The sequence below is a fragment of the Nerophis ophidion genome, linkage group LG02 (genome assembly GCF_033978795.1).
Source record: "Nerophis ophidion isolate RoL-2023_Sa linkage group LG02, RoL_Noph_v1.0, whole genome shotgun sequence".
Lineage (NCBI taxonomy): Eukaryota > Metazoa > Chordata > Actinopteri > Syngnathiformes > Syngnathidae > Nerophis > Nerophis ophidion.
In genome coordinates, this window is record NC_084612.1 from 66,181,944 (window position 1) to 66,194,443 (window position 12,500).

At 37.4% G+C, this 12,500-nt stretch overlaps 2 protein-coding genes across 2 annotated transcripts in view; both read left to right on the forward strand.

Annotated features, from left to right (window-relative positions):
• The window catches only part of LOC133543970 (ski oncogene-like), a 134,380-nt gene extending 131,355 nt beyond the window's left edge, over nucleotides 1-3,025 (forward strand). Inside the window, exon 7 of the mRNA XM_061888929.1 lies at nucleotides 1-3,025. This exon is cut by the window's left edge and continues 116 nt beyond it. Within this exon, the coding sequence (XP_061744913.1) occupies nucleotides 1-112 (112 nt within the window). The 3' untranslated portion in view covers nucleotides 113-3,025.
• A 9,124-nt stretch (nucleotides 3,026-12,149) lies between these two features.
• The window catches only part of LOC133544003 (1-phosphatidylinositol 4,5-bisphosphate phosphodiesterase eta-2-like), a 35,531-nt gene continuing 35,180 nt past the window's right edge, over nucleotides 12,150-12,500 (forward strand). The window contains exon 1 of the mRNA XM_061888965.1: nucleotides 12,150-12,500. This exon is cut by the window's right edge and continues 131 nt beyond it. Coding sequence (XP_061744949.1) covers nucleotides 12,313-12,500 — 188 coding nt within the window. The 5' untranslated portion in view covers nucleotides 12,150-12,312.

Consider the following 12,500-nt stretch of genomic DNA (forward strand, 5'->3'; position numbering starts at 1 on the left):
GCAGTCCCAGCTGGACAAGCAGGCCGACCTGCACGGGCCCCCCGCAGCGGGGGCCTCGCTGGGGGCGGAGCACAGGGACGGACAGAGCACACAACGCAGCAGCCCCTCCTAAAGCTGCGACCAGGTACTTTCATCAACGTGATGGCGAAACGGACTGGAGAGAAGCGAGCGCGGCTGCGTCACACTACTTGAAAATGAAGGGAAGTCACATGTTACACGTCTGTCAGCACAACAACAACACGGTGCCACAAAAGTATTGGTACAAGCCGAGTGGCACTCATGCAGACCACTGGAACCAACACACAGCGTTTACCACTATTTACCTGCAATATCTGCTTGCTTTTTAAATATATATATATATATATATATATATATATATATATATATATATATATATATATATATATATATATATATATATATATATATATATATATGTACTGTATGTAGAGGATTTGTTACTCCATAGGCAAAAACAAACAAGGCATTTATAACCTCAAGTATTGGAGGATTTCATATTTTATGTATGGATGTGCAACTTTTTCATAGCTTCATATCTGCTTTTTTGCTCATTTAATAAGGTCACACTGAAAATAAGTCATATTAATTATTAATTCTAGTCGTACTTGGAAGCTGGGAACGTACAAGAATAAAGTTGCTTCTTTTTTTGAAAAAAAAAGTCATAATTTTACTATAGTTAAGTCATATGTTTTCTTGAACTAATGTGGCAGTCTTACAACAATAATACCATTTCAAAATAATTTGAGTTTTGATGAATTCCTAAATAATTAGTCAATTAAAAATTTTTTTTTTTTTTTTACAAAAAATCAATTTTTTTTTACATACATACATAAATTTACATTTTTCTCCTGTCTATTTTCTAACCTAAATATATATTTAATTAATATACACATTTTTCCAATAATGTTTTCTGAGAAATATGTTTAAAAAAAAAAGTTTTTTTATATCACTTTTTTTTCCAAACATTAAAAAAAAAAAAAGACTATTTTCCTCAAGAAAAAACTGTCAAAAATAGACACTTTTCTTTGTAAATAATGTGACTTAATCACAAAAAATATATTATATAAATATACCACTTTTTATCCCCAAAATTAATAATTAGATTTTAAAAGAATGTGACTTAAGTTTAGTAAATTTCCAGCATTATTAGTCCTATGTAAAAAACAAAAACTGTTTTTTATCTCTTTTTTTTTTTTTTTAATATGTCTATTTTCCTCAACAACATAACAACTATCACAAAAAAAACGTTGTTATACATGAATTATTTCAAAAATACTTTTTTTTTTTAATAACGCGACTTATTTCTTAAAAGTGTAATTATATAAATCATATGACAGGTTTTACTTCACAAAAAAAAAAAAGAGTAAGAAACATATAATATCTAAATATACCACTTTTTATCCCCAAAAATAATAATTTGATTTTAAAAGAATACAACTTAAGTCTAGTAAGTTTCCAGCATTATATTAGTCGTATTTAAACAATTTTTTAAATCATTTTTTTCTATTAAAAAAAATGACTTTTTTTTTTTTCAACAGAACTATCACAAAGTACACGTTGTTATACATAAATTATTTCAAAAATTGACACCATTTTTTTTAATAACGCGACTTATTCACACACAAAAATTCTAAGAAATATATAATATATACATAAACCATTTTTTATCCCCAAAAATAATAATTACATTTTAAAAGAATACAACTTAAGTCCAGCACGTTTCCAGCATTATATTAGTCTTATGTAAAAAAAAAAAAAAGTTTTTGATGTATTACTTTTTTTTAAACATTTAAAAATATGACTATTTTCCTCAACAATAAAACTATCAGAAAAAGTAGACGTTGTTATACATAATATATTTCAAAAATTACTTTTTGAAAGTGCAACATATAAATCACAAAAAATAGTAAGAAATATATAATATATTCATAAACCACTTTTTATCCCCAAAATTAATAATTAGATCTTAAAAGAATGCGACTTAAGTTTAGTAAATTTCCAGCATTATGAGTCTTATGTGAAAAAACAAAAAAAGATGTTTTTTATCTCTCTTTTTTTTTTTAAATATGTCTATTTTCCTCAACAACAAAACAACTATCACAAAAAAAAACGTTGTTATACATGAATTATTTCAAAAATACTTTTTTTTTTTTAATAACGCGACTTATTTCATAAAAGTGTAATTATATAAATCATATGACAGGTCTTACTTCACAAAAAAAAAAAGAGTAAGAAATATATAATACCTAAATATACCACTTTTTATGCCCCAAAAATAATAATTTGATTTTAAAAGAATACATCTTAAGTCTAGTAAGTTTCCAGCATTATATTAGTCGTATTTAAACAATTTTTTTAAATTATTTTTTTATTTTTTTATATGTAAAAAAAATATGACTATTTTCCTCAACAAAAAACTATCACAAAGTAGACGTTGTTATACATTAATTATTTCAAAAATCGACACCTTTTTTTTTTAATAATGCGACTTATTCACACACAAAAATACTAAGAAATATATAATATAAACATTAACCATTTTTTATCCCCAAAAATAATAATTACATTTTAAAAGAATACAACTCAAGTCTAGCATGTTTACAGCATTATATTAGTCTTATGTAAAAAAAAAAAAAAGTTTTTGATATATGTTTTTTAAACATGTATTTAAAAATATGACCTTTTTCCTCAACAATAAAACTATCACAAAGTAGACGTCATCATACATAAAATATTTCCAAAAATACTTTATTTATTTTTTTAATAATGAGACTTATTTCTTCAAAGTGTAACATATAAATCACAAAAAATAGTAAGAATTATATAATATATACATTTTTATCCCCAAAATTAATTGGATTTTAAAAGAATACAACTTAAGTCTAGTAAGTTTCCAGCATTATATTAGTCTTTCTTTTCAATGTGGCCTTAATACTCTTTCGTAATAAATGTCCTTTCAACAAAGACAAAAAAAAAAAAAAAAAAAAAGCAACAAAAAAATAAATTGCTGTTTGTTTTCTTTGGAATGCGGTACCTCAGCTTTTGTATTTGGTACATTTATATGGCTCATTTGAAAGCATTCATTTTTAGGGCTCTTAAATCAACAAATGGCGTTTATATGGACAACATTTCTACATATATATAAATGCAGAATGACGATATATATTTTTTTACCTTAAGAGAAAAAAAAAAAAGGAATTGCACTTTTGAACCTTGCATTGTTGCCCCCTGTCACACGATTGAGTTGGAGTAAATAAACACCTAATCTGCTCTGATGTAAATAACACAATATTGTAAATAAGATATTTGTTGCTCGCTCCCTCTTTTTGTCCTTACTTGAAACCAAAAATATATATTTGGGTTTTTAAACCAGCATTTTCCCTGCTTTGTCCATCACATGAAGCCATCAGAGAGGCGGAATATTCTGATAGTTTATTTGCGATAAATAGAGTATATTAAGATTTATATATTGATGCCACAGACCAAAAAGCGACAAATCTCTGTAGAGTAGAAACCACGCCGTACTTGTACAGTATGTCTTATCATCAGTATTTGTTGGCTCCAGTATACACGTTCTTACTCTATAGCTCTTGTACTTTTGCTTTGGATGTAGGCTTTTTACTTATTTGTTCTTTGGTTTTGTCCTGGAGAAAATGTGTATAATACCAATTAAAATCTAAGTCAATCAATAAAGTTTTGTGTATTTTTTTGTCTGTCAAAGTGTGCTTCCAAACAAGGGGGAGGACAGTAAAGCTGCACTATGTCATATTTCACCTCCAACTAAAGGCTTCAAAACATGTACTCAATATTGATGGTGTATTGGTATTAATAGCATCATTGTTGTTGCCACTTGCATCACCCTACTTTCCAGGTCAAAAATACCGTGGTGGACCAGCCAGGACTACTCATGTTTTGCTGCTTGTGTTCCAAATAATCTATATACGGTATTTAATTACTGAATAATCCGGATTATGTCTATGAAATATGCTGCTAAATGACATTGAAGATACAGTATGTCTTACTTCCACTTTAAAATAAAGGCGTTCAAACACACATTGGAGGTGTATTGCAATTATAAAGAGACCAGCATCACTCTTGTTGCCATGTCAACCCGATATCAGCTACTTTCCGGGGTCTAAAATACCGTGGTGGACCAGCCAGGACATCTTTCATGTTGTATTGGTGCTGTTCCAAATAACATATATAATAATGTTTTTAGATTGTAATTTCTGCCAGTCCTGATGTGTGTGCCAAGTTTGGTGAGTTTTGAAGCATTTTTTTCCTTATGTAATTACTGTAAATATAAACAAAGATATAGGAAAGACACACAATTCAAGATCATGTCTTTGAAATATGCTGCTAAATAAGTAGGGATGACATTAAAGATCAAGTATGTAATACTTCCATTTTAAATTAAAGACTTCCAAACACACCTTGGAGGTGTATTGTAATTTTAAAGAGACTTGCATCACTCTTGTTGCCATGTCAACCCAACATCAGCTACAAACCCCGTTTCCATATGAGTTGGGAAATTGTGTTGGATGTAAATATAAACGGAATACAATGATTTGCAAATCATTTTCAACCCATATTCAGTTGAATATGCTACAAAGACAACATATTTGATGTTCAAACTGATAAACTTATTTTGTTTGCAAATAATCATTAACTTTAGAATTTGATGCCAGCAACACGTGACAAAGAAGTTGGGAAAGGTGGCAATAAATACTGATAAAGTTAAGGAATGCTCATCAAACACTTATTTGGAACATCCCACAGGTGTGCGGGCTAATTGGGAACAGGTGGGTGCCATGATTGGGTATAAAAGCAGCTTCTATGAAATGCTAAGTAATTCACAAACAAGGATGGGGCGAGGGTCACCAATTTGTAAGCAAATTGTCGAACAGTTTTAGAACAACATTTCTCAACGAGCTATTGCAAGGAATTTCGGGATTTTACCATCTACGGTCCGTAAAATTATCAAAAGGTTCAGAGAATCTGGAGAGATCACTGCACGTAAGTGATGATATTACGGACCTGCATCTTACTGTACTGCATCAAAAACCGACATCAGTGTGTAAAGGATATCACCACATGGGCTCAGGAACACTTCATAAAACCACTGTCAGTAACTACAGTTGGTTGCTACATCTGTAAGTGCAAGTTAAAACTCTACAATGCAAAGCGAAAGCCATTTATCAACAACACCCAGGAACGCCGCCAGCTTCGCTGGGCCCGAGCTCATCTAAGATGTACTGATGCAAAGTGGAAAAGTGTTCTGTGGTCTGACGAGTCCACATTTCAAATTATATTTGGAAACTGTGGATGTGGTGTCCTCCGGAACAAAGAGGAAAATAACCATCTGGACTATTATAGGCGCAAAGTTCAAAAGCCAGCATCTGTGATGGTATGGGGGTGTATTAGTGCCCAAGGCATGGGTAACTTACACATCTGTGAAGGCACCATTAATGCTGAATGGTCCATACAGGTTTTGGAGCAACATATGTTGTCATCCAAGCAACGTTATCAAGGACGCCCCTGCTTATTTCAGCAAAACAATGCCAAGCCACGTGGATTCGTAGTAAAAGAGTGCGGGTACTTTCCGGGCCCGCCTGCAGTCCAGACCTGTCTCCCATCGAAAATGTGTGGCACATTATGAAGCGTAAAATACGAAAACCAGATCCCAGACTGTTGAACAACCTAAACTGTACATAAAGCAACAATGGTAAAGAATTCCACTTTCAAAGCTTCAACAATCAGTTTCCTCAGTTCCCAAACGTTTATTGAGTGTTGTTAAAAGAAAAGGTGATGTAACACAGTGTTGAACATGCCCTTTCCCAACTACTTTGGCACGTGTTGCAGCCATGAAATTCTAAGTTAAAAATTATTTGCAAAAAAAAAAAGTTTAGGAGTTTGAACATCAAATATCTTGTCTTTGTAGTGCATTCAATTAAATATGGGTTGAAAATGATTTGCAAATCATTGTATTCCGTTTAAATTTACATCCAACACAATTTCCCAACTCATATGGAAACAGGGTTTGTAATTTCTGCATATAAAGGCAGAAATATAAGAAAACACAATAATCCGAATGATGTCTATGAAATATGCTGCTAAATAAGTAGGGATGACATTAAAGATACAGTATGTAAAACTTCCATCTTAAATTAAAGACTTCCAAACACACATTGAGGTGTTTTGTAATTATGAAGAGAATAGCATCACTCTTGTTGCCATGTCAACCCAACATCAGCTACCTTCCGGGTCTAAAATACTGTGGTGGACCAGCCAGGACAACTCTCATCTTGTGTTGTTTCTGTTCCAAATAACATCTATAATGATTGTTTTCCTTATAATTACAATATACCTCCATTGTGTGTTTGGAAGCCTTAATATATTGACAAACATATAGGAAAGACACAAAAATCTGGATCGTGTCTATGAAATATGCTGCCAAATAAGTAGGGATGACAATAAAGACATAGTACGTACAAAACCCAAAACCAGTAAATTTGGCACGTTGTGTAAATCGTACATAAAAACAGAATACAATGACTCGCAAATCCCTTTCAGCCCATTGAATAGACAGCAAAGACAAGACACTTAACATCTGAAATGTTAAACTTTGTTACTTTTTGCAAATATTAACTCATTTGGAATTTGATGCCTGCAACACGTTTCAAAAAAGCTGGCACAGGTGGCAAAAAAGACTGAGGAAGTTGAGGAATGCTCATCAAACACTTATTTGGAACATCCCACTGGTGAACAGGCTAATTGGGAACAGGTGGATGCCATGATTGGGTGTAAAAGCCGCTACCATGAAATTCTCAGTCATTCACAAACAAGGATGGGGTGAGTGTCACCACTTTGTAAACAAATGTGTGAGCAAATTGTCCAACAGTTTAAGAACAACATTTCTCAAGGAGCTATACTAAGTTAAAGTTAAAGTACCAATGATAGTCACACACACACTAGGTGTGGCGAAATTATTCTCTGCATTTGACCCATCACCCTTGATCTGGGAGGTGAGGGGAGCAGTGAGCAGCAGTGGTGGCCACGCTTGTGAATAATTTTTGGTAATTTAACCCCCGAGTCCAACCCTTAAAGCTGAGTGCCAAGCAGGGAAGTAGTGGGTTTCATTTTTTTTTATAGTCTTTGGTATGACTCGGCCGGGCTTTGAACTCACAACCTACCTACACTCTTAATCACTAAGCCACTGAGTAGTAGCAAGGAATTTAGGGATATCCTCATCTACAGTCTTCAATATCATCAAAAGGTTCAGAGAATCTGGAGAAATCACTGCATTTAAGTGAGCCCTCAAGTGGTGCTGCATCAAAAACCGACATCAGTGTGTTAAGGATATCACCACATGGGCTCAGGACCACTTCAGAAAACCCCTGTCAGTAACTACAGTTCGTCGCTACACCTGTGAGTGCAAGTTAAATGTTAAATACTTATACCCTAAATTAAAGACTTCAGAAGAGAAGAAGAATAGCATGACTGTGGTCGCTATGATGACACTGCATCAGCTACTAAAGGAGTCTAAAGTATTGGTAGAGTGGCCAGGACACCTCTCAGGTTTTGTCTGTTAGTCTAACATACAGAAAACTGGCTGTTATCGGAACCCTACAACACAGAGCTGATAATGTTCCTGCCAACCCACAGGCCAAAGAGAAAGAACCTAGGCAATTGAGGTCAGTCCTCAAAACCGTTGTGAAAAGTGCATCCAGTTCCAGAAACGGAAAGAACAGACTGGATGAGGAGGAAAAAGGTGACGGACGCCAAAGTCTTGGCATTCCATATGTATCAGTTCTATCTGACAGACTTTGAAGAATTGTTAACCAACACAACATCCCAGTACACTTCAAACCAGGCAACACCCTGAGACAGAGACTGGAGCATCCTAAAGAACGCACACCCCACACCCACAAAAACAATCTGGTGCATGCTATGCAGTGTAATGATGAATGCACCGAGTCACACATTGGAGAAACAAAACAACCACTAAGTCGGCACAGCATAGACTAACAAACTCTTGAGGCCAAGACTCAGGCGTCGACCTGCACCTCAGGGAGAAACACCACACCTTTGAGAACTAAAATTGACAGATTCTGGATAGGGAGGACGGATGGTACTAAGGACCATCTATGTCAAGTTTGAAAAACCATCCCTGAACAGAGGAGGTGGTCAGCGACACCACCTGCCTTCCACATACAACACCGTCCTTTCAACCTTTCCTAAAAGACTCTGCAATTTAGCCTCCGACAAATAACAGAATGTTCCAAATGTTTCGAACATTTTGGTCACAGAATGTTTTTGTGCCATTTGTTTACAACTGACTGGAATGCTAACGGAGGGGATTCCGACTATTTGGACTGGTAGTAGTCCATCCGCAGCAATCGTTCAATGCTGACAAGAGAAAGTCAAACCTCAACGACTGTTGTTGGCTTTGACAGGTTTTGGCATCAGCCGCTAGACAAGAGCAGACCAATCTAAGCCTACGCCTCGATCCGACCAATCTAAGCCTACACCTCGATCCGACCAATCTAAGCCTACGCCTCGATCCGACCAATCTAAGCCTGCGCCTCGATCCGACCAATCTAAGCCTACGCCTCGATCCGACCAATCTAAGCCTACGCCTCGATCCGACCAATCTAAGCCTGCGCCTCGATCCGACCAATCTAAGCCTACGCCTCGATCCGACCAATCTAAGCCTACGCCTCGATCCGACCAATCTAAGCCTACGCCTCGATCCGACCAATCTAAGCCTACGCCTCGATCCGACCAATCTAAGCCTACGCCTCGATCCGACCAATCTAAGCCTCCGCCTTGATTTGACCAATCTAAGCCTATGACTAGGGATCTGACCAATCCAAGCCTACGACTCGATTCGACCAATCTAAGCCTATGACTAGGGATCTGACCAATCCAAGTCTGTGACTAGATCTGACCAATCCAAGTCTGAGACTAGATCTGACCAATCCAAGTCTGAGACTAGATCTGACCAATCCAAATCTGAGACGAGATCTGACCAATCCAAGTCTAAAACTAGATCTGACCATTCTAAGTCTACCACTAGGGATCGGACCAATCTAAGCCTACGACTAGGGATTTGACTAATATAAGCCAGCCACTAGGGATCTGACCAATCTAAGCCTACGACTAGGGATCTGACCAATCTAAGACCACGACTAGGGATCTGACTTAAGTCTACAACTAGGGATCTGACCAATCTACGTTTAAGACTATGGATCTGACCAATCTACGTTTAAGACTAGGGATCTGACCAATCTACATCTAAGACTAGGGATCTGACCAATCTACGTCTAAGACTAGAGATCTGACCACTCTAAGCCTACAACTAGGGATCTGACCACTCTAAGCCTACGACTATGGATCCAACCACTCTAAACCTACGACTAGGGATTTCTCCAATCTAAGTCTACGACTAGACCTGACCAATCTAATTCTACGACTAGGGATCTGATCTGACCAATCTAAGCCTACAACTGGAGATCTGACCAATCTAATTCTATACAAGTACAACCCATTTATCATTTATTTTATTTAATTCTACGACTAGAAAAGACCAATCTAAGTCTACGACCAGGGATCTGACCAATCTAAGTCTAAGACTAGGTATTTAACCAATCTAGGTCTAAGACTAGATAACTGACCAATCTAAGCCAACGGCTAGGGATCTGACCAATCTAAACCTACAACTAGGGATCTGACCTATCTAAGCCTACGACTAGGGATCTGACCAATCTAGGTCTAAAACTAGGTAACTGACCAATCTAATCTTGTTGCTTCCTATACTGTACATACCTAGCCTATGACTAGAGATCTGACCAATCCAAGTCAGAGACTAGATCTGACCAATCCAAGTCTAAAACTAGATCTGACCAAGCTAAGCCTACGACTAGGGATCTGACCAATCTAAGGCTACGACTAGGGATCTGACCAATCCAAGCGTACGACTGGGATCTGACCAATCTCAGTCTACGACTAGGGATCTGACCAATCTCAGTCTACGACTTGGGATCTGACCAATCTCAGTCTACGACTTGGGATCTGACCAATCTCAGTCTACGACTTTGGTTTTGACCAATCTCAGTCTACGACTTTGGATTTGACCAATCTCAGTCTACGATTTTGGATTTGACCAATCTCAGTCTACGACTATGGATTTGACCAAGCTCAGTCTACGACTTTGGATTTGACTAATCTAAGTCTAAGACCAGACCTGACCAATCTAAGTCTACGACTAGGGATCTGACCAATTTAAGCCTACAGCTAGGGATCTGACCAGTCTCAGTCTACGACTAAACCTGACCAATCTAAGTCCACGACTAGGGATCTGACCAATCTAGGTCTAAGACTAGGTAACTGATCAATCTAATCTTGTTGCTTCCTATACTGTACACACTGTATATACTGTTACACTATTTGATATTGCACTGGTACTGTATTTGACTAGTGTACTTCAACTTGTACTGATACTTCTACCATAACTTCTGTGACTTACTGTGCAACTTAATTGTCTTATAATTAATGTACATCAGAGCTATTTCATTTTTTGTATTTTTTAAACTTGAACCTTGAACCTTGACCAATCTAAGTCTACGACTAGGGATCTGACCAATCTAAGCCTGCGACTAGGGATCTGACCAATCTAAGCCTACGACTATATCTGACCAATCTAATTCTACGACTAGGTATGACCAATCTAAGTTTACGACTAGGGATCTGACCAATGTAATTCTACGACTAGGGATCTGACCAATCTAAGCCAACGACTATATCTGACCAATCTAATTCTACGACTAGATATGACCAATCTAAGTTTACGACTAGGGATCTGACCAATGTAATTCTACGACTAGGGATCTGACCAATCTAAGCCTGCGACTATATCTGACCAATCTAAGCCTACGACTGGAGATCTGACCAATCTAGGTCTACGACGAGATATGACCAATCTAAGTCGACGACTAGAGATCTGACCAATCTAAGTCGACGACTAGGGATCTGACCAATCTAAGCTAAGACTAGAGCGGACCAATCCAAGTCTACAACTGGAGATCTGACCAATCTAATTCTATGACTAGTTATGACCAATCTAAGTCGACGACTAAAGATCTGACCAATCTAAGTCGACGACTAGGGATCTGACCAATCTAAGCCTGCGACTAGGGACCTGACCAATCTAAGCCTACGACTATATCTGACCAATCTAATTCTACGACTGGATATGACCAATCTAAGTTTACGACTAGGGATCTGACCAATCTAATTCTACGATTAGGGATCTGACCAATCTAAGCCTGCGACTAGGGATCTGACCAATCTAAGCCTACGACTAGATATGACCAATCTAAGCCTACAACTGGAGATCTGACCAATCTAAGTCGACGACTAGAGATCTGACCAATCTAAGCTAAGACTAGATCTGACCAATCTAATTCTACGACTAGGGATCTGATCTGACCAATCCAAGCCTACAACTGGAGATCTGACCAATCTAGTTCTATGACTAGATATGACCAATCTAAGTCGACGACTAGGGACCTGACTAATCTAAGCTAAGACTAGATCTGACCAATCTAAGTCTATGAGCACGAACTGATGAATCCTACTGGGATGAGAGGCTAAACGTCTTCCAAGAGTCCAGTTGCGACGGATTGAATGCCCTGAGATTTTTCCTCAAAATAACTTTATCAAATCCTCATCCTAGAAACAATGTGTGATGTATCCAGTGCTTCATTATTTATGGGTCAGCACTTTGTCTTTTTAAGTCCACTTCAGCTTGACAGATGCAAAGTAGACTCTGCACACATCAGCTCTCATCTTACAGGTAATTACTGCCATCTACTGGCAGAATTTTTATCTGTAATTTTCCTGGAGCGGCAAAATAAAAGGTGGTGGTTATTTGAGGTGTGGTGTTTATTTTTTAAAGTTGGTGAAAAAAAAAATTTTTTTTGACATGTATCCTTTTGTATTTCTGTCAACGGCTTGTCAAAAAATTCAATAAAATGTCCTGAAAAAACTAGCTTTTTTGTTGTTGTTTTTCGAGCTGAGTCGTAAAAGTTCGCTCCTCCTTCCTGTCACTTGCGTGAAAATCCCTCCATGAAGGCAAGATTAGCGCCAGAGGAAGATTTAGAGGTGGTCACATGCTGCGCTCTCCTTCTCTGAGGGAATGTACACGGACCACCTGTGCCCCGACGGAGGACCCGCTCCCAGGATGAGCCCCCAATAGGAGGAGAGAGGTCAGAGGGCACATTAGGGCTCATGGGACAGCACCCCCAAATGTCCACTTCAGGGATCAACAGTATGGCGTCTCCATCATCCCCGGGGACGAGTGACAGCCCCCCGCCGCCGGCTTCTCTCTCCCCCAAAAAGACTTTCCAGTCTCTGGGCTCGCTCTCGTCGGGCGCCGCCTCACCTGCCGGACCCAGGATGCCGCCCAACCCCCCGAA